This window comes from Artemia sp. Qi Xiang Cuo, chromosome 4, assembly GCF_049724085.1.
Source record: "Artemia sp. Qi Xiang Cuo chromosome 4, ASM4972408v1, whole genome shotgun sequence".
NCBI classification, from domain to species: domain Eukaryota; kingdom Metazoa; phylum Arthropoda; class Branchiopoda; order Anostraca; family Artemiidae; genus Artemia; species Artemia sp. Qi Xiang Cuo.
This window is the reverse complement of record NC_142797.1, coordinates 27603889-27626704: the sequence shown is the minus strand read 5'-3', so window position 1 is coordinate 27626704 and position 22816 is coordinate 27603889. Positions and strand designations below refer to the sequence as shown.

Genomic DNA, 22816 nt, shown 5'->3' with positions numbered 1-22816 from the left:
CAATGTGTTCAAATCATCCCTACTGTTAAAATTTGGATTATTAATGCTTAATAGCATTTGGTTAATTCAACTGAAAGTTCCAACTTAACGATATTGACAATCTAAAACATTGCTTTACATAGAAGGCGGCAATTTGCTCGTTTATTTTCGAATCAACCATGCTGTTCATTTTTGCGGCGCTTTTCGGGCCCGCGGCGCATCCTTGCGGCGCATCCCTTGCCCGCGGCACATCCTTGCGGTGCATCCCGCTTCGCTTTTCGGGCCCGCGGCGTATCTTGCGGCGCTTCTCTGGCCCGCGGCGCATCCCTCAGCGCTTCTCGGGGCCCGCGGCGCATCCCCACGGGGCTTCTCGGACCCGCGGCGCATCCCCACGGCGCTTCTCGGGCCCGCGGCGATTCCCCTCGGTGCTTCTTGGGCCCGCAGCGCTTCCCGCGGTGCTTCCCGCAGCGCTTCCCGACCCGCATTTACATAATGCCCGTCAAAAGTTGAAATATTCGCTTAGACTGCATAAGTCGATATTTTTTTTCTCTAATTCCACACAGATTCAGTGAACTCATGAGTTTAATTATTGTAACCTATCGCGCGCGAGTGTTCTGATTTCCAAAGATGAACTTCAACAGGTAGGAAAATGCCGGGAACCGTTAGCCTGGTTTCCCCTCACTAGAATCTTGGCAAGATTGAAAGCTATTTTAAAACATTCAGTGTAAATTAGAACGCCGATATATGCAATAGATGGATAAAATGGAATAATCTCTCTTAAAACTATGTGAAGAATAGCATTTTGAGTTTCAAAGGTACCTAAAAATATTCGCTTATGAGATATCGAAGCAATAGCAACAGGGAAAATAGTAAAGATTATAAAAAAGAGGGGCGGTTTCTTTTGCATAGAAATTACATTATATTTAGATATCTCCGAAGGAGGGGGGGAGCAGAGAAAACAACTGGTGGGGGGTGAGGGGTTAATATCCCGCTGAGATACACTTTTACACAGTGTTGAAAAATAGTGAAAAGACTAAAAAACATTGGAAGAAATAGATATATATTTATATAAGATAGTTTGAGGAAAAAATACTCACATTTGCAAATCCTGGCTGCACTTGGGTGCCGGATGGTCCAGGTAGTGTGTGTTGGAGGGCGGACGGGGCGGCGTCGCTATGTTCTTGTGCAGATTGGACTGCGATGTTATGGGATTGCATAGATGAGCCAGCAGGGTTCACCGTCCTTATGGCCCATTGTCTTTTCGGTCTTTGACCGGACTGCATTGGGGCTGGCACTGATCGGGCTGCCTCGTCATCTCTTGCTCTCTTAATGGGAGGCGGCGACGAACATTCTTCATAATTGGCCTTAAAGAAGAGAAAAAAGTTAGTATTAAAATAATTTCCCCCTTTTTACAGAAAGAAAGTTAGTGTCCTCATCCACATAATTTTGTCTAGAACAGAATTTATCACTAAGAAAGGCCCCCCCCTACGCCAGCATTTTCAGTAAAACAAAAAATAAAAATATACTAAACTCAGAAATCAAATGCTATTGTAATTAATTCAAAAAGGCTTATTCATCGATATCCCAACCTAACCTTACTTTTCTTGCAAATCTTTGTTTTCATTTTACAATAATGGCGATAGAATTGAGGCATGTCAAACCCCCCCCCCCCTTTTATCAATGTCCTAAATATATTGTTAGTAATTATTTTTGGAAATAATCCCGGTTCACCGATTCCACAGCAAATACAGGTTACGAATCCACAAGCTTAAAAAACAGCAATCTCTTTTTGCTTAAAACTGTTTTAATTTGAGAAAGAGGGAAACAAATCCTTTTTATCAGTGAAACCTTTTGGTTAAGTCGCTAACGTAAAGGATTAACAAGCAGGAAGTGCAATTGTGGGGTGTCACCTGTTTAAATCATTGCGGAAAAATGTTGTTCAGTCAAGTAAGCGACGGCGGCTTAAATGGAAACGGTTTATTAATAGCTATGGGATAGACAGAAGTTGATTGTCACTTTTTGATAGGCTTACAGAAAGAATAAATTTATCGAAAAAAAAGAGAAATATTTCTATTGGCAAGAATTATACTTGTAAAAACAGTGGGGGGGGGGGTGTTAGGTTTAGGTAATAAAAAGAACATATTTTATGTTTCCTAGTGACTATAAAGATTGCATGGTGGTTAGGTTTGTGGGGAGGGGGTACTTACCTAAATATACTAGAGGGTGACCAAGGATAATAATTTTATTTTGAAAATAAAAAATGTACTAAATCAGAACTTACATTGCTAATTGGGGCTGTCATGGCTTCTAATTCATCGAATTTATCCATTGTTGTATCAACTATGTCAAAATACTTTCTGATAATTTAATCACATTGCATGCCCGTTATATACGAAATCTCAAGGGTGAATTGTTATGTAACGGGGAAAATCATATGTAAGCAAGTCTCTGATTGGCTGAGAAAGGATATGTATCCGACCCGCTGATTGGCTGAGAAGGAAACACGGGATCTAACTGTTTCCAGGATTCCATTAGGTCTTGCGTACACATGACCAAAATTGATGTTGACATCCATAAATGTGAGAAAGTTCCTGTTTTTCCATTCTCACTGACAACGAACCATAAAACATACATAAATTGCTGTTGACATCCATAAATGTGAGAAAGTTCCTGTTTTTTCATTCTCACTGACAACGAACCATAAAACATACATAAATTGATGTTGACATCCATGAAAAACATCAAATAAATTGACCAACACACATAACCATCCAAGGAAACATCCATAAATGTGAGAAAATTCATGTTTTTTTAAGTGAGAAAATTCCTGTTTTTTCATTCTCACTGACAAAAACCATAAACCACGTGTTCTCCCTAGGGAGGCTAAGCCCATATAAGGAGCCCTGTCACGAGCTTTAGGGTCATCTCTACTAACAACAACAACAACGAAAAATTATACATTACACCCACATCGATCTTTACTATAATTAATTGAAAAAACTTTTTCCAAAACTTGTTATAATATTGTAATAATAAAAAAAAGCCATTTCAATTTCAAATCGAATGAGCCCTTTTTGAAGTTTCTACGACAATGCGTTATATAAAATATTATATGTCCCCTGGGCATAATTTACAGCCCTTTCCCTGAGGGCTGTGGGGGGTTGTCATCCTCAAAGACCTGATTTCCAGAACCTAAAACTACGTTGAATAAAATGGATATCGCAAAGTTTTGATTAGATGTGTTTGGGGAAAAGGCGGGCGTGAGAGGCGGGTTAGTTGCCCTCTAATCACTTTCTACTATTAAAAAGGGCACTAGCCCTTTGAATTTCCAATCGAATGAGCCTTTTTTAAAGTTTTTACGACAGCACCTTCTATAAAAAAAAACCTTATTTTCCCCCGGGGCATAACTTACAACCCTTGCCCTAAGGGCTGTGGGGGACTGTCCTCAAGAACATAATTTCTATCTGGAAATCAACGACGCTGAACAAAATGGTTATCTCAAAATTTTTATTGGGTGTGTTTCGGGAAATAGTGGGTGTGGAAGGGGTATAAGTCGCCTTCCAATCACTTTCGACTATTTTAAAGGGCACAAACCACTTGAATTTCCAATTGAATGAGCGCTTCTCGAAGTTTCTACGACAACTTTTTCGATACGAAGTGCCCTGCTCTAAAGGAAAAAATTAATAAATAATATGTTGTGCCAACATCGTTCTTATATGCCCCAATGGCTTAACTTAAAACCCTTGCCCTGAGGGTTGTGGGGTAGTGTCCTCCTCTTTACTTAGGCAGTGCGATCGTGCTGCCTATGATTTATACAACAGCTTTCTATATAAACCTTATTTGCCCCCCGGGCATAACTTACAACCCTTGCATTGAGGGCTCTGAGGGGGTTATCATCCTAAAAGACCTAATTTCCAGAACGTTCAACTACGTTGAACAAAATGGATATCTCAAAATTATGATGGGATGTGTTTTGGAAAATGGTGGGCGTGAGACGGGCATTAGTCGCTATCAAATCACTTTCAACTATTAAAAAAGGCACTAGCCTTTTGAATTTCCAATTGAATGAGCCCTTTTGAAGTTTTTACGACAACGCTTTCAATAAAAACTTTATGTACCCCAGGGCATAACTTACAACCCTTGCACTGAGGGCTCTGAGGGGGTTATCATCCTAAAAGACCTAATTTCTAGAACTTTCAACTACGTTAAACAAAATGGATATCTCAAATTTTAATTCGATTTGTTTGGGAAAATGGTTGGCGAGAGAAGGGCGTTAGTCGCTATCCAATCACTTTCAACTATTAAAAAGGCACTAGCCCTTTCAATTTCCAATTGAATGAGCCCTTTTGAAGTTTCTGCGAAAACGCTTTCAATAAAAACTTGATATGCCCCCAGGCCATAACTTACAACCCTTGCCCTGAGGGCTGTGGGGGAGGGGTTGTCATCCTTAAAGACCTAATTTCCAAAACTTTCAACTACGTTGAATAAAATGGCTATCTGAAAATGTTGATTGGACGTGTTTGGGGAAAGATGGGCGTGAGAGGGGGGTTAGTTGCCCTCAAATCACTTTCGACTATTAAAAAGGGTACTATCCCTTTGAATTTCAAATCGAATGAGCCGTTTTTCAAGTTTCTACGACAAAGATTTCAATAAAAACCTTATATGGCCCCGGGCATAACTTAGAATCCTTGCCCTAGGGTTGTGGGGGAGTGTCCTCCCCAAAAATATGTTTTCTATCTGTAAATCAACTACGCTGAACAAAATGGCCATCTCAAAATTTTTTTATTGGATGTGTTTGGGGGAATGATGGGCGTGGGGGGGGGGCTAGTTGCCCTCCAATCACTTTCAAATATTAAAAAGGGCACTAGGCCTTTCAATTTCAAATCGAATAAGCCCCTTTTGAAACGACAACGCTTTCTATAAACACCTTATATGCCCCCAGGGCATACGTTACAACCCTTGCCCTAAGGGCTGTTAGAATGGTTGTCATCCTCTAAGACCTAATTTCCAGAACTTTCAACTACGTTAACCAAAATGACTATCATAAAATTTTTATTGGATGTGTTTGGGGAAATGGTGGGCGTGAGAGGGGCGATAGTCGCTCTCCAATCACTTTCAACTATTAAAAATGGCACTGCCCTTTCAATTTCCAATCAAATGGGTTCTTTTGAAGTTTCTACGACAAAACTTCCAATAAAAATCTTATATCCCCCCGGGGGATAACTTATAACCCTTGTCCTGAGTGTTGGGGGGGGGCGGACATCCTTAAAGACCGACTTTCCAGAATGTTTTACAACGTAGGACAAAAAGAATATCGGAAAATTTTACTTGGATGTGTCTGGGGAAAGAGTGGGCGCAAGATGGGGGTTAGTTACCATCTAATCCCTGTTGAACGTTAAAAAGGGTCCTAACCCTCTCAATTTTCAATTGAATGAACCTTTTTTGACGTTTTATGACAACTATCTATAAAACTTTATATGCCCGCATGGTATAACTTAGAACCTTTGCCCTTGGGGCTCTGTGGGGTTTGTCAACCTTAAATACATAATTTCCAGAACTTTCAACTACGTTGAACAAAATGACTATCTCTAAACTTTGATTGAATGTTTTTGGGGAAATGGTGGGCGAGAGAAGGGTGTTAGTCGCTATCCAATCACTTTCAACTATTAAAAAGGCACTAGCCCTTTCAATTTCCAATTGAATGAGCCCTTTTGAAGTTTTTACGGCAATGTTTTCAATAAAAACCTTATATGCCCCCTGGGCATAACTTACAACCCTTGCCCTGAGGGCTATGGTGGGGACGGGTTGTCATTCTTAAAGACCTAATTTCCAAAACTTTCCACTACGTTGAATAAAATGGCTATCTTAAAATTTTTATTAGATGTGTTTTGGGAAAGGGTGGGCGTTAGAGGGGGGTTAGTTGACCTCAAATCACTTTCGACTATTAAAAAGGGCACTAGCCCGTTGAATTTCCAGTCGAATGAATCCTTTTTCAAGTTTCTACGACAAAGATTTCAATAAAAACCTTATATGCCCCCAGGGCATAACTTATAACCTTTGCCCTGAAGACTCTGGGGAGTGTCCTGCTCAAAGGTATAATATCCTGAACTTTGAACAGCGTGGAACAAAATGTCTATCTCAGAATTTTTATTGGATGTGTTTGGGGAAATGGTGGGCGAGGAAGGGGTTTTAGTTGCCTTCCAATCACTTTCGACTGTAAAAAAGGACAGTAGTACCTTAAGTTTCTTATCGAGTGAGCCTTTTTTGAAGTTTCTATAACAATGCATTTAATAAACACCTCATATTCCCCCTGGGCATAACTATTTACTCTTTTCCTGAGCGCTGTGGGGGAGGGGGGTTGCCATCCTCAAAGACCTAGTTTCCAGAACTTAAAACTACGTTGAATAAAATGGCTATCTCAAAATTTTGATTGGATGTATTTGGGGAAAAGGTGGGCGTGAGGGGGGGGGGGGGTAGTTGCCCTCCAATTACTTTCGACTATTAAAAAGGGCACTAGCCCTTTGAATTTCTAATTGAATGAGCCTTTTTTGAAGTTTCTACGATAACGCCTTCTATAAAAAACCTTATATGCCCCCAGGGCATAACTTACAACCCTTGATAGGAAGGCACAATGTATTATTTATTAATTTTTTTCTTTAGACCAGGATACTTTTTATTGAAGAATTAGTTGTAGAAACTTTGAAAATCGCTCATTCAACTAGAAATTGGATTGGTTGGTGTCCTGTTTGACAGTCGAAAGCGATTGGAAGGCAACAAAATCCCCACCAAAGCCCTCTCATTCCCGAAACGAATCCAATCAAAATTTTGAGATAGCCATTTTGTTCAGCGTAGTTGATTTCCAGATAGAAATTGTGTTTAAAAAAAAAATTATTGGATGTGTTTAGGGGAATGGTGGGCGTGGAAGGGGTGTTAGTTGCCTTCCAATCACTTTCGACTATTAAAAAGGGCACTAGCCATTTCAATTTCCAATCGAAAGAGCCAATTTTGAAGTTTCTACGACAATGCATTCTATAAAAACCTTATATGCCCCCAGGTTATACCTTACAACCCTTGCCCTGAGGGCTGTGGAGAGGGGAGGGGTTGTCATCCTCAAAGACCTAATTTCCAAAACTTAAAACTACGTTGAATAAAATGGCTATCTCAAAATTTTGATCAGATGTGTTTGGGGAAAAGGTGGGCATGAGAGGTTGCCCTCCAATCAATTTCAACTATTAAAAAGGGCACTAGCCCTTTGAATTTCTAATCGAATGAGCCTTTTTTGAAGTTTCTACGACAACGCCTTCTACAAAAAACCTTATATGCCCCCAGGGCATAACTTACAACCCTTGCCCTGAGGGCTGTGGGGGAGTGTCCTCGTCAAAAACATAATTTCTATCTGGAAATCAACTACACTGAGCAAAATGGCTGTCTCAAAATTTTGATTGGATGTGTTTCGGGAAATGGTGGGCGTGGAAGGGGAGTTAGTTGCCTTCTAATCACTTTCAACTATTAAAAAGGGCACAAGCCACTCCAATATTCAATTGAATGAGCCCTTTTCGAAGTATCTACGACAACTTCTTCGATACGAAGTGCCCTGCTCTAAAGGAAAAAATTAATAAATAATAAATTGTGCCAACATCGTTCTTATATGCCCCCAGGGCATAATTTTAAACTCTTGCCCGGAGGGGTGTGGGAGAGTGTCATCCTCAAAAACGTGGTTTCTGTATGAAAATCAATTACGCTTAACAAAATTGCTCTCTCAAAATTTTTATTCGATGTATTTGGGGGAAGGATGGGCGTGGGGGGGGGGGCTTGGTGCCCTCAAATCACTTTTGACTATTAAAAAGGGCACTAGCCACTCGAATTTCCAATCGAATGAGCCCTTAACGAAGTTTCTACGACAACTCCTTCGATACGAAGTGCCCTGGTATGGAAAACAAATAATACATTGTGCCAACATCGCTCTTTACTTAGGCAGCGCGATCGCGCTGCCTATAATCGACAGTAACTTCTTGTTCAGTACTATTTGATTACAGGTATAAGAGTACTATTTTAATGGTATAGTAATAAATACTGCAATCATAGGCAGCGAGATCGCGCTGCCTAAGTAAAGAACGATGTTGCCACAATGTATTATTTTTTTTTTCATACCAGGGCACTTCGTATCGAAGGAGTTGTAGTAAAAATTTCGAAAAGGGCTCATTCAATTGGAAATTTAAGTGGCTAGTGCCTTTTTTAATAGTCAAAGTGATTGGAGGGCCACTAGCCTCCCCCATGCCCATCATTCCCCCAAACACATCCAATCAAAATTTTGTGATAGCCATTGAGGATGACAACCCCCCCTCTCCACAGCCCTCAGGGCAAGGGTTGTAAGTTATAGCCTGGGGGCATGTAAGGTTTTTATAGAATGCGTTGTGGTAGAAACTTCAAAAAGGGCTCATTCGATTGGAAATTGAAAGGGCTAGTGGCCTTTTGAATAGTCAAAAGTGATTGGAGGGCAACTAACCACCCCTTCCACGCCCACCATTTCCCCAAACATATCCAATATAAATTTTGCAATAGCCATTTTGTTCCACGCAGTTCAAAGTTCAGGAAATTATACCTTTGAGCAGGACACTCCCCCCACAGTCTTCGGGGCAAGGGTTATAAGTTGTGGCCTGGGGGCATATAAGGTTTTTATTGAAATCTTTGTCATAGAGACTTGAAAAAGGGCTCAATCGATAGGAAATTCAAAGGGCTAATGCCCTTTTTAATAGTCGAAAGTGATTTGTGGGCAACTAACTCCCCTGTCACGCTCACCTTTTTCCCAAACACATCTAGTCAAAATTTTTAGATAGCCATTTATTCAACATAGTTGAAAGTTTTGGAAATTAGGTCTTTAAGGATGACAACCCCTCCCCCCCCACAGCTCTCAGGGAAAGGGTTGTAAGTTATGCCCTGGGAGCATATCAGGTTTTTATTGAAAACGTTGTCGTAGAAACTTCAAAAAGGCTCATTCAACTGGAAATTGAAAGGGCTAGTGCCTTTTTTAGTAGTTGAAAGTGATTGGAGAGCGACTAACGCCCCTCTCACGCCCACCATTTCCCCAACCACATCCCAAACCAATCAAAATTTTTAGATATCCATTTTGTTCAACGTAGTTGAAAGTTCTTGAAATTATGTCTTTTATGATGATAACCCCCTCAAAGCCCTCAGTGCAAGGGTTGTAAGGTATGCTCTGGGAAATAAGATTTATGCAGAAATTTTATGTTGAAATTAAAGAAAGGGTTCATCTGACTGGAAATTGAAATGGCTCTTTTTAGCTTTCGAAAGTGAGTTAAGAGTAGTTAATCCCCCTCTCACGCCCACCATTTCCCCAAGAAGATGCAATCAAAGTTTAGAGATAGCCGAGTTGTTCAATGTAGTTGAAAGTTCAGGAAATTATGTATTTAAGGATGGCAAACCCCCCAGAGCCCCAAGGGCAAAGGCTGCAAGTTCTGCCTTGGGGGCATATAAGGTTTTTATATATAGAGTTGTCGCAAAACTTCAAAAGGGGCTCATTCAATTGGAAATTGAGAGGGCTAGTGCATTTTGTAATAGTCGAAAGTGATTGGACGGTAACTAACCCCCCTCTCACGCCCACCATTCCTCCAAACACATCCAATCAAAATTTTCAGATAGCCATTTTGTTGAACGTAGTAGAAAATTCTGGAAATTAGGCCTTTGAGAATGACACCCCCCCCCCCCCAGCACTCAGGGCAAGGGTTGTAAGTTATGCCCTGGGGGCATATAAGATTTTTATTGAAAGTTTTGTAGTATAAACTTCAAAAGAACTCATTTGATTGGAAATTGAAAGGGCTAGGGTCATTTTTAATAGTTGAAAGCGACTACATTGGAGAGCGACTACAGCCCCTCTCACGCCCACCATTTTCCCAAACACATCCAAGCAAAATTTTGAGATAGCCATTTTGTTTAACGTAGGTGAAAGTTCTCGAAATTAGGTCTTAGAGGATGACAACCACCCTTACAGCCCTTAGAGTAAGGGTTGTAATTTATGCCCTGGGGGCATATAAGGTGTTTATAAAAAGCATTGTCGTTTCAAAAAGGGCTCATTCGATTGGAAATCGAAAGGCCTAGTGCCCTTTTTAATAGTCGAAAGTGATTGGAAGGCTTGACATTTTTATAATAAAGATCGATGTGGGTACAATGTATTATTTTTTTGTTTCTGCGGTTTAGACTAGGGCAGTTCGTATTGAGAGTTTTCGTGGGAACTTCGAAAAGGGGTCATTCGATTGAAAACAGAAAGGGCTGATTCCCATTTTAATAGTCGATAATGATTGGAGGGCAACTAATCCCCCTCCTACGGCCACCCTCCCACACCCACCCTCTCATTTGCCCATTATGTTTTAAAAACTAAATGTTGCCTTAAGATTAAATCAAAATGCACTGTGTTAATGCTAATTGCAAATCTCAGCTGTATCCTAAGAACGACTGAGGGTATTATGTTCAAACTTTCGGGGTTACTTCTGTTCTTTAAATTTAACCAAATCAAAATTGTGTAAGTGTATCCAAGCTGTCAAAGAAAGTAAACAGATTTTTTGTGAATGGAATTAGGTTTCCCATTTCAGGTCAACTAGAGGAGGTATGAACCTAAATTAAACACTACTATTTGTGTCCAGATTTTTAAAAGGTTGTATGTTGTTGAAAATAGCTGAAAATTTTTCTCCAGCATACAAATAGCAGGCCAAACTATAAAGTCTTAAAAAAAAAAAACATTTAAAGTACTATTTTCTTTTTCCCTGAAAAGACTATGTCAATATAAAACGAACAGAAATCAATTAAAAAAAACTTTTTCCATAAAATAAGTTTTTCAAAGAAAAGTAAAGAATTCCATTAAAACCTAAAACGAACAGAAATTACAACAAATAACCGAGTCAAACTCAAAACGAGCAGATATTAACATAAGTTGGGCTCAAAACCCCTATGCCTTCCCAAGGCCAGAACAAAATTTGCACTTTACTGAAAAAAAACCCAAATGAATGTACATTGTCATTTTAATATACATATACTCATATTTTGTAATCAAATTTTAATATTATTTGATTTATTAAAGTTATAAAAGTAAAAACATTTATATTTTTTTCATCACATCAAATGTTATCGATATTATACATATTGTAAAAACAAGCATCATCCTGAATTAAAAAAATATATATATGGAGAAAGGGGTAGAGAGGAAAGAAGTGGAGATTGATATACAGTAGAAACAACCCAGTGACCACAAACAGATTACAATAAATAGAAAAAAAATAAAAAACTAGGATGGGATTTGGGAAGGGATTTCGAAGTGAGATTGCACAGCGGAAAAATTGCTAGAAATAGCAACATAAATAGAACATAATATAATTATTGACAGTTACTGGATTCCGGGATCCTTTAAGTAGATGAAACTAGTCATTATATATAGTTTTTGAAGAGCAGCTTACACTAAAATAAAACAGACTTAAAACAAGGCGCAAGGAAATCTACAAAATACCGTAAAAATGTTGGAAGGTATTCTTGTCATATTCTGGAAAACGTGCTTGTAACTTGGCCCCAGTTCGACTCAACCCGCTTAACTCAATTCTCGCTCAACTGAACCCTCTTTCACCTCAGCTTCAATCAAATCATACCCATTCAACTCAGTCCCGGTTCAATGCAACCCCACGCATCCCAACCGTGTCTAAGTCAAGCCCCATGGAACTCAAACTCCATTCAACCCACAGTTTATATAATTAGCAGTATGATCTTTCCCTATCTCACCCATTATAAAAACCCGGACCGAGGTGCAAGTGCTCCTGAGAAACCATAAATATAAGCGACATAAGATCTATTCACGGGTAGACATGTCAGATCTCTCTAGAACGCGAAACATTGCTTCAACGTTGGAGAACTAATTTTGAAGAAACTAATTTTAAATTAATTTATTCCAATATATACATGAAAATCGGTAATTAGTAGTGCAATGTTATTATTAGATGTTTTTAGGAATTAAAAATAGGTTTCGAAGTCTCAAGTCGGTTTCAGAGGCATTTTGAGAAAGTTTCTGCCAAAATACGTGTTACAGGGTAATTGGACCGCTGATGGCAGATCAAATGAGAGGAGCTGTTTGTACGCGCCGATATAAATATATATATATATATATATATATATATATATATATATATATATATATATATATATATATATATATATAATTAGTTCAGATATTTATAGGAATTACAAGTAGGTTTCGAAGTCTCGAGTTGGTCTCAATCAGGAACCCTTATTGCTATATAAATTCACAAAGTGCAAAGATTTTCAAACAGAGGTGTTTATTGCTTAAAGTTCAGGAAAGGTTTGCCCATTTCATACGGAAATATTGATTGAAAACGAAACTAGTCTTATCTCGGCTCTCCGCCAAAACAGGTAACTAGACTGTTCAAGTATCACAGGAACTACAATCTGAGAAAATAAATATCACGACGTGAAAAAAAAATGATAAACCATCCAGTTACGGATCCAGAGGGGGGGCGAGGGGTACCCCCCTAAAGTAGTGTAATTTACCTAATTAACGCAAGTTTACATTAATTAATCTTGCTCCTAACGTTAGTTTATCAGATCAACCTATTTTGCGCCCCCCTCCCTTAAAAATCCTGGATCCGCCCCCGACCCCATCACATCTATTCCACCGGTGATTAGAAGAGAAAAAATTTCCTTATTTTCACAAATTTCATCAACCCCCCCCCCCCGTTTGTTTAAAATCCTACATAGGCCAATCAGTTGAGTCCACTGTATATAAATAATAGATTGTCATAATTTGTATATAAACTAACTCATACCTGTGAGATGGGACATTTCTCATTGATTGACGCAAACACACTAATCCATAAGTGCACAAATAAGTGGGAGGAGCTTTTTGTTCGCACCGAGAATGAAGAGCCAGAAATCATCTGCGGTAAACTTACCTCTAATTATATAAACTGTGATTCAACCTAACCTAGCCCGTTACAGGGGTTGAATTGAGTGGAGTTTGGGCTAAGTGAAGTTAAGTTGTATGGGAGTTGATATAATTGGGGTTGAAATTTATGGGGGTGGATTTGACGAGAGTTAAGCTAAATTGGTTGAGTTGAATGGGATTGAGTTACATGGGAGCCATTGTGGAACATTGCTTTGAAGCATAGAAACTAAGTAACTAGACCATTGATTTTTTCATGTTCCTTATTGGTGTATGGTGATGTACATGCTCTTATGCAGGGGACTTTTTCTTACCCCGCGTCCATATGTAATACCCGGAATCTCCAGACATCACAGGGGCAATTGTCCCAGTCTATATAATTAGCCCGTTCTTCACCAATACATTTTATTAAAAAATATGGGTTTTGTTGCACCATACAAAGACTGGAGTTATATAATGAATTTCCATCTATATTAGTAGAGACACACATTTTGCCTGTATTCTCTCTAATCAAATGTCCCCAAATCTCCCTGGATTAATAATTTTGTGGCTGAAAGGTAGGTGATTGTATTTTTTAAACAGGAATCACGCAAGGGTTTTAATTTATTTTGGGGGAGATTAGCTAGGTATACAAGAACTAGGTAAGTCCCGACTTCGTACAGAAAAAAAATATCGAATACAAAGCTGCTGAAATTCGTTGAAGCAGAGGAAAAACCAGCAAAACTTGACTTCGGTGATTTTTTCTTGCCCCTGTCCATAGGTAATGCCCAGAATCTCCACGTGTGACAGGGGGCAAACGTCCCAGAGTATACAATTAGCCCATTCTTCTCCGATACGTTTTATTAGAAAATATGGGCGTGATGCACCATGTTAGGACTGGAACTATATAATGAATTTTCAATCAAATCTATCTACACCCCCCTGAATTAACAATTTGGTGGCTGAAAGGTAGGCGATTGGGTTTTTAAACAGGAATCACGCAAGGATTTTAAATTTGGTGAAAAAATGAGCTAATGTAAGAACTAGGTAAGTAAAAAAGAAATTATCGGATTCAAAGCTGGTGAAGTTCGTTGACGCAGAGGAAAAACCAACAAAGTCTTGGTTCGGTGCTGTGTTCCGTCTCTGTGTAAACACGGATTTAAGTGTAAACTATAGAATTTTTGTTTACTCAGTGCAAAAATGACCAATTCCATACTCGGTATATAAATAAGCTAAGGTGTGACTCGGTGTAAGAATGATCGTAGTTCAAGCTGCAGAATTCTGATCAGGCGGTGAGAAAACGAAATTAAGTCCTGACTTGGTACAAAACCAAGCTAAGTCCTAGCTGCGGACTAACTCAACGTGAAAGCAAATTCTTTCACGCTTAAACATGGATGGGAATAGTTACAGATTAAATTCCATTTATAATAGCCTAATTTAAGGCATAACCTTTTATGCCTCTAACATTAAAGAATAAAAAGTAAATTAGGAAGTCACCACCAAGAAAGTTTGAACTGACCTAGTATAGATCATTAAAATCGCATAAGCTTTAAAAATAATGCGCCATTATAAGAATCCAAAGTTTTCCTGCCAGAGTAGTTAACCAAATAATTTAAAACCCTTTTTCGAACTTGGTAATTTTGAACAATTGTATTATCCTAGGTTATGCACAAGGTCTTTATGTAGAAAAATTATTTCATTTTTTTGGAGTCTTATATCGAAAGAAAATATTCACTTCTATATGTTATTATTATTGCCTGTGCTTATTGTTTATTAAAATTCCTGCGCCTTAACCTGATTCAGCTTGACTGAAGTTAGAAACGGTACTAAATGTTGAGAAATAAGATATATATGGCCACTAGGGAGAAAAAGAAGAAGAAGCAACGAATATTTGGCCTGTATATGACAAGGCTTTCTCATCGGTCAGACAGAAAGAGTCCAAGCCATAAGAACTTAAAAAGAAAAAGAGAGGAGTCTAAGATCAAAAAAGAATAAAAAGAAAAAAAACGAATATACGCAATGCCTACTAAATAAAAAAAGAACACGAAAGTAGTACAATATTTGTCACAGTACTATGAGATTCTCATACTTCTATTACAAAATAGAAGCAAAATGTTGTAAGGCGGTGTTCAAAACTTTTGGCAAAATACAAGGAAAGTGTTCAAATTTGAGTTCTTTTGCTTTTTTCTCTTCTTTAACTTTATTTGCAGTTTTTCATCTTTTTTATTATTTTTTTGTGCGTTTTACTTATTTATTCTAGTTTTCCCTCAGTTTTTCCTGTTGCCAGTGGTTTCCACAATGTAATACCGTGATATCTGGGCTTTTTCATTCTATTTGTTTTATAAATAGAAGGACAATGTGGTCTAAGAAATGATCTATTGACAACAATAAATTTTAGGGAAGAGACGAGTATGGCGAAATGATTCGAGAACTTGGAGGTATGGTTATTGATAGTCCAAGCTTTGAGCCCTCATCAACCCATATAGTTATACCTTGTCCGATGAGAAATGAGAAGCTACTAGCTTCAATTGCGGGGGGTAGATGGGTAATGCATCCTTCCTGGCTCTCGGCGTGTGAAGCAGCAGGTGAATTTGTTCCGGTAAGCTCCTACTTTTTCTGACTGTATTTTAAGTATATGGTTTTCAGCACGAACTCCCCGCCCTCTCAAACCCGTATTTTGTTCACTTGAGTTGTATTCGCAAATTTCTTAATCAGGCGGCGCAATAATGCTACTTAAGTAAATAGAGAAATGGATGCCCCTCTTCCTTCATATTAAATACTGATGTAAATTTTGTTCAAAATGGTTGAAGGGTCTAATAATAATGACTGGGCGTGACATGACCTTCCATAGCCCCTGGGGCGAGGGCTCTAAATTATGTGATTTGCCATTGTTAACATAGAGGATTTATTATACGGAAGGGGGGGGGGGTAAAGTTTGATCCTGTATTTGTTCGAAAAAGGTAAGAAAATTGAGATGAAATTTCGTGGAATGTTGAAGGGGATGTCGATCTAAATCAAAACCAAATACGTGAATCCAGGTTATCAGAGGGGCCTATCTGCAGTATCTTAGGAACAGCAAAGGGCATTAAGTTGAAACCTTCACGGTTACTGCTAATAATATTACTAAAGGGACTGCGACTACTTGTGACTGTGACTACTAGTGCCTGTGGTTTACACTGATTGTGACGACGGCAACTTACGATTGCGACTACTTGTGACTTTGACTGTAACTACTTGCGACTGTGACTGCGAACACTTGCCATTCCGACTGCAAATCCGCATGGCGGTAATTGCGACTGCGACTGCAATTACTTGCGACTGCAACTACTTTTGACTGTGACTACTTACAACTGTGGCTGCGATTACTTGCTGCTGTGGCTACTTGCAAATGCGACTACTTGTGACTGCAACTACGTGTGACTGCGATTGTGACTACTTGCGTCTGTATTTGCGACTTCTTGTAACTGCGATCGTTACTACGTGGACTACTGTTACACATTGTTACTGCGACTGCAGCTGCAATTCCTGCTGCCACTACGATTACTACAATTATTTAACTAAATCGAAAGAGTTTAAGTGTTTCCAGGCTGTTAAAATGGTGTAGGTGCAACATCTCCGGAACGGAAGACGCAATGCGTATCCAGATTGGCAAATGGGCGTCCGTATAATATCCCAGGAACAGCCAATTTTAGCGTATATTATTGGGGATATTCAACTAAATTAAAAGATGCCATGCGCATTCAAGGCTGTCAAAGGGGCATATCTGCAATATTTTAGGAACGGCTATGTTTATTAATTTGAATTTTGCAGGATATGCTGAGGAAAGTGTCGAACTAAATCAGAAGAAACGTTGTCCGTCCAGGTTGCTAAAAGGGCGTATGTACAATGTGTCAGGAATAGCTAATCGATTACTATTCCTCTATACTCAAGGTTATTGTAAAAAAAGGGGGCTCTGATGGGCTTCAGCTCTATAGAAGCCCAAAGGTATGCAAATTTTCAATCCTGTTACTTGAATAACATTCCCCATACCCATTCTTCCAAAGTTCTAAAGTACAACTGCTATTAAAATTAGTAGCAAAAGTTTGTCCAAAATATAAATAGCAGGTCAAAACCTTGAATCTTAGAGAAATACTGGAAAAGCTTCACAAATATTCCTTTTATTTACCAATAGAAAACAAACTGTGTCAATTAAAGACGAACAAAAATTAATTTTTAAAAAAAATCCCAAAAGAAGTTTATCAAGGGAAAGTAAAGAGCTACATTAGACCGAAGATGGACAGAAATAAATTTGAATAATAATTCAAGTGTAAAACGAGCATGGATTACTATTAATAAATAAATGAAACCCAAAACGAACAGAAATTACAAAAAATAATCAATTCAACGTGAAAACAAAAATAGAAATTACCACAAACAGGAGTTGGGCTAATACCTTTATGTCTTCTAAAGACTAAATCGTTATTTGCTCTTTGCTAAAAACAAGCTGAATTTTAAACGTTTTCTGTTTTATAACGTTAGTAAATCCAAAACTGAAGAAATATCGAAATATATTAAACTGTCAATCTACGTTCATTGGTTCTTTTCAGTAGTTTTGGCTATTATGGTGATTTTCTTTCTTTTTGTTATGTTATGGAAAATAAAACCGCATGGCTCCGGCAATATTAACAAATGGTTAAATTGAGATATTTGTATCATTCGCACTATGTTATTTCGACAGTTTTTTAAATTTAATTAAATCTTATTGAGAAGGAAAAGAAAATGTAAAAAAAAGGAAAGGAAAGGTTTCTATTTTGATGAAAGAGAAGGCCAGGCGCTGGGAACTTTAAAGCTAATAAAAATTATTGTCAACAAATAAAGAGATTGTAGGGTATAGACGAATCCTTTGGAAAAAAGGTAATATAACTTGAAAATAATAAACATAATAAGGCACATGAAAAAAGACAATGTCAGAGTGATATAAAAAGCTTTGTGTAGCTTTGTGTGTTGGTGTTTGATTTTGGATTAAATTCTTGATGATATAAAATTTTTATAAAAAAATTAATTAGACACAATATGAGTAAGTGGGCTGTATAGTTAGAGTAGACTTGTTTATTGCTTATTCTTAGCCTCTAATAGTTCTTGTGTGGCACCTATGTTTGTTGGTTTCTAACGGTAATTGAGGAAAGTGGAAATACTTAGTGAAAATTTATGCGCAATAAAATTTCGAGGTGTTTAGCACTAAGTTCTTTTTTATGGGACTTATTAAGGTTCGGGTATCTGTGGTTTTTTTTTAAATTTGGGGGTTGAATGATAACCACTTTGATTAAGAGGACTAATGAAGAAGAGCTGCGGTTTATCTTTACCATCTCATAATAAATGTCCTTTCTTATGTTCAAAAGGTTGTGACAGGTGGACAGAATATGGCACAAATTGGTGTCGTCTTGTAGACGAAAGGAGCCCCACAAAGGATTTAATTTTTTTTTTCTTTTAGTTTTTTTATTCTCTTTTATTCTCTTTTAATTACTTCTCTTTGGGTAATTTTATCTTCAAATGTAAGCCTTCTAGAAGCTAATCTGACCAATTGGGCTTATTGTCCTTGAGCTTGTGGTACCTCATTGATTCTTGAACTAATGCAGTTGTAAGGATAATCCCTAAAAAGAAGGATTAATACTAAAAAAAAATAAAGAAAAATTGTGGTCTAACAAATAATAAAATTGAAAAGGTGAGAAAGTGAAGATTTTGTCAGCCAGTTCCTTTCCTCTCTTGTTTTCATACGTCATGTATAGCCATCGACCTGACATTTCATTGTTTTTGAAAGATCAGAAATGAAGAGAATCCGGCTACAGAGATTAAACAAGTATTAATCCCCTTCACTTGACTAGTATCTATTTCACTGCTACCAATTATAAACCTCAACAAACAAAAATAATAATAGGGAGTTCTTTCGTAAAACAGTGGAATTCTATATTTGGAATGGAATTTATAGAATTTCAAATATAAACAGTGGAAAATTCCAATCCACTGTCTTGCGAAAGGAATTCTCTATAGTTCTTCTTGTTTGCTGATGTTTATGATGGAAAGGCGAAATTTTTTGCAACTCGTAAAAACGTAACAAAAATGCATAAACAAATTTTTTGAGGCGTTTCTTTAGATTTTTTAGATGTGAACTAATGCAGTTATAAGGATATTCTCTAAAAAGAAGGATTAATACTAAAGAAAAATTGTGGTCTAACAATAAATCCTTTTTTAGCCAACTTGCCTGAGACAATTCTAAAATATATAGAGCATTCTCTTCTCTTAATACCCTCTGTGCATAATAATATTATCTGTGCTCAAGCATGTAAGCATTGAACATTGTTGACATTATTTCCATCTGCGGATTGCTACTTTAAAATCAAAACTATTTAGGAACTTGTCATAATTTGTTGAATCTTCTCCTCTGCTTTATCTTATGGACGGTCAAATTCACTACCAGCCATTTCGCTTAAGCAAGAAATGACAACATAGTCATGAACAGAAAAAGCATTAGTTTTGTTTGTATTAGTGTTTTTGAATGATTTTCAGTGCTTTAATCGTTTTGATCAAAAGATTGAATTAAATCCTTTAATTGCGTATGTATGTTGTTCCCTTTTGTGTTAAATCAAATAAAAAAAGTTTTTTTTAACTGAAAGCAAGGAGCGACATTGAAAATTAAAACTAATAGAAATTATTCCGTATTTGAAAGGGACTGTCCCTTCCTCAAAGCCTCGCTCTTTACGCTAAAGTTTTGTTGTTTTGAAAAGTAGAGTTGTGACAAAGAGTCAAACTTTAGCATAAAGAGCGAGGCTGTGAGGAAGGGACAGCTCCTTTCTTATATGGAATAATTTCTGTTCGTTTTAAGTTTTAATGTCGCTCCTTACTTTCAGTTGAAAAAACTTTTTTCATTTAATTTCTGATCGTTTTTTAAATAATGCTGGGAAATCCGACGCTCCCTTCATGGAAAATTATCTTGCCCCATGAAAAATTCTTCCATGGAAAGGTCCCCCCACGTAACCTTCTCCTTACGACCCCCCACCAGAAACCCCCCCCCCCCTGAAAACATCTGTATACTTCCCAATAACCAATACTATATGTAAGCAATGGGCAAAGGTTCATAACTTGCAGCCCTTCCTCCGGGGACTTTGGCGGATTAAGTCATCCTCAAAGACATAGTTATTAGATTTTTCGACCGTGCCGAACAAAATGGCTATCTCAAAATTTTGATGGGGTGACTTTGGGGAAAAATGAGCATGGCAGGGTGCCTAGTTGCCCTCCAATTTTTTTGTTCAACTAGAACTTTTGATTTCCGTTCGAATGAGCCCTGTCACGATATTCTAGGACCACTGGGTCGATACGATCACCCCTGGGAAGAAAAAAAATAAACACGCATCCTTGATCATTCTTCTGGCAAAAAGAATACAAAATTCCACATTTTTGCAGATAGGAGTTTGAAACCTTTAAAGCAAGGTTCTCTGATACGCTGAATCTGATGGTATGAGTTTCATTGAGATTCTATGACTTTTAAGGGGTGTTTCCGCCTTTTTTCTAAAATAAGGCAAATATTCTCAAGATCGTAACTTTTGATGGGTGAGACTAAAGTTGATGAAACTTGTATATTTGAAATCAGCAAAAAATCCGGTTCCTTTGATGTATCTATTGGTATCAAAATTATGTTTTATAGAGTTCCGGTTACTATTGAGCCTTGTCGCTCCTTACTTACAGTTCGTTACCACGAACTGTTTGATATACTATACTATACTACTACTATACTATTTCGTACATAACTATTTTAATTGTTCAAGACTTTAAACACAGAAACTAAATCCTTTAGATAGATTCATTCTACAAAATATCTTTTCATTTCTATAATTTTATATTTTGTTAGTGATATTCTCTACGAAACAGGGAGTTTGAATTTGGATATAGGCTATCAGACGGCTTGATGGTTTAGGAATTTGTCTCTTTATTTGAACCTTAACTCGCCCTCCGATAGTATTTTTATTTAGCTTTTGCTCTATTACCTTTGTGAATACAGCTTTTTGGTACAATTTTACAGCTTTATTGTATACTTTTTTTCTTATTTCTAGGAAGATGATTATGAATGGGGTCGACCTGGCTCAGAATATACTGCAGAACTGCCCCAAAAATCACCAGAATATCGTCTCGCAATTGCTGCTCATCGCTGGCGAAAGTACATGGATGCGACACAAAATGAACAGGGTGTATTTCGAAACTTTAGAGTGATTTTGCACACACCGGAATCACGAAGGGGGCCTTTTCGGAGACTAATTGAGGCTGGTGGTGGGACTATTTCAGAAGCAGAGTTAGTATTTCCCTTTTTTCTAGTATTTTTTTTTCTTTTTTGGCTAGAGTAGCTTTTCTGCTGTTCATTTGCCCTCCTAAGCTAAAAAGCAATTTTTTTGTTTTGTTTATGAGGCAAACACAAGCCAATTTTGCTTTTTTCTTGTATTAGGGTGGGGGCTTGTGCTGAGTTTAAGTATGGTAGTCAAATGATCTCTCAGTTATTAATGACAAGAATAAATAGCTTCAGTCGATTTAGACTGCACTCTTTCCAGTTTATCCGACTAACTAATTAGGAGTTTCCATGAAATATTACTAAGTTTTATTGATTTCATTAAAACGCCAAAAGAACTTAAGACCAAATTAAGAAAAAATTTAATTTTTCACCTTTGAAAATTGAAGTTGAAGTGCATTTCTATTGAATCCGTAATCCAAGTCTGTATTTCAACATAATGTCCAAAAAGTAGCTAAATTTTACCCCAGAAATAAATGTTCTCTCTCTCCCTATCCCATCTTTCTCTTTCTACACCCCTCTTTCCACCCTTCCCCCCTCTCTCTCTCTCTGTCTCTTTCTTTCTTTCTCTCTCTTACTGTTCCTCTTCCACCCCTCCTCTCTCTTTATTTTTTTTCGTGAACCTCGCACTCTTACATAATAATTTAATGTATATGTTACTTTTAATTATGTATTGGATTACAAGAATTATTAATTTATGAAAAATATCAGTGTTTTTCAGTAATTGTGGATAAACGGCATCGTTGAGGGACGTTTGTTGGAAGCGAAAATCGGTATTATTTAAGAGATATGTGTTCAGACCATACTGAGGCCAATTCTTTTTACTGCTTGCTTTTAGTGTCTGTTGTTACTGATAAATCCATTTCATTTTTAAGGCCTCCCTATACTCATGCGAAAGATGTATCTCATGTCATTGCTGAACTGGACAAGTGCAACTATGAGATTGATCTTCTTCACTGTGCTAAGAATGGAATACCTGTTGTTATACCCCTTTATTTGAATGAGTATTTGATTTCTGAGTCAATTCCTGATTTTCTGCCTTTTTTTCCTGAAGAATATAAGAAGTTCGAATCAATTTTTGAAGAAGCTTACAAAGAAGTTCATTAATTTTTTTTTTTTTTCAATTTTAAAAGGAACTCAGTTTATTGTATTGTTTTGTATTAAAGGATTAGAGATAAGTAAACAATTTTTAACTTCTAATTTTTAATTTCATATCATGGCTATTTTGTTATACTTTAGTTTAAGCTGTTACGAATAGAAATTTTACTGGAAAATAGAAAACTTTAACTCTCTAGGAGACTTTTCTTCTAGAATGAGTTTACTTTTCAAAAATATGGATAAGTATTCGTCCTGCCTATTCTCGGACAGAATCTTTTATACTATTTTAATAACCAATTTACAATGAACCGTCTGTATGTCCGAGTTTAGGCAGAATTGTCACTTGTTAGAAAATTCAAAAATAGGAGGCACTGTACAAGTGAAACTATTTGAATTAGTAACCTACTTGTTCAGAAATTCTTCAGAAATTTTTTTATACAAAAATTAAGTTTCTAGGTGGTATAATACAGTAATTAGAGTAGTTTAAATGTCAA

At 37.4% G+C, this 22816-nt stretch overlaps 1 protein-coding gene across 1 annotated transcript in view; it reads left to right on the top strand.

The window, feature by feature from the left end:
- The window catches only part of mus101 (mutagen-sensitive 101), a 224216-nt gene extending 201804 nt beyond the window's left edge, over positions 1-22412 (top strand). The window contains exons 20-22 of the mRNA XM_089087479.1: positions 15312-15512; positions 20998-21233; positions 22100-22412. Coding sequence (XP_088943605.1) covers positions 15312-15512; positions 20998-21233; positions 22100-22331 — 669 coding nt within the window. The 3' untranslated portion in view covers positions 22332-22412. The remainder of the gene's footprint in view (positions 1-15311; positions 15513-20997; positions 21234-22099) is intronic.
- Positions 22413-22816: the final 404 nt, after the last annotated feature.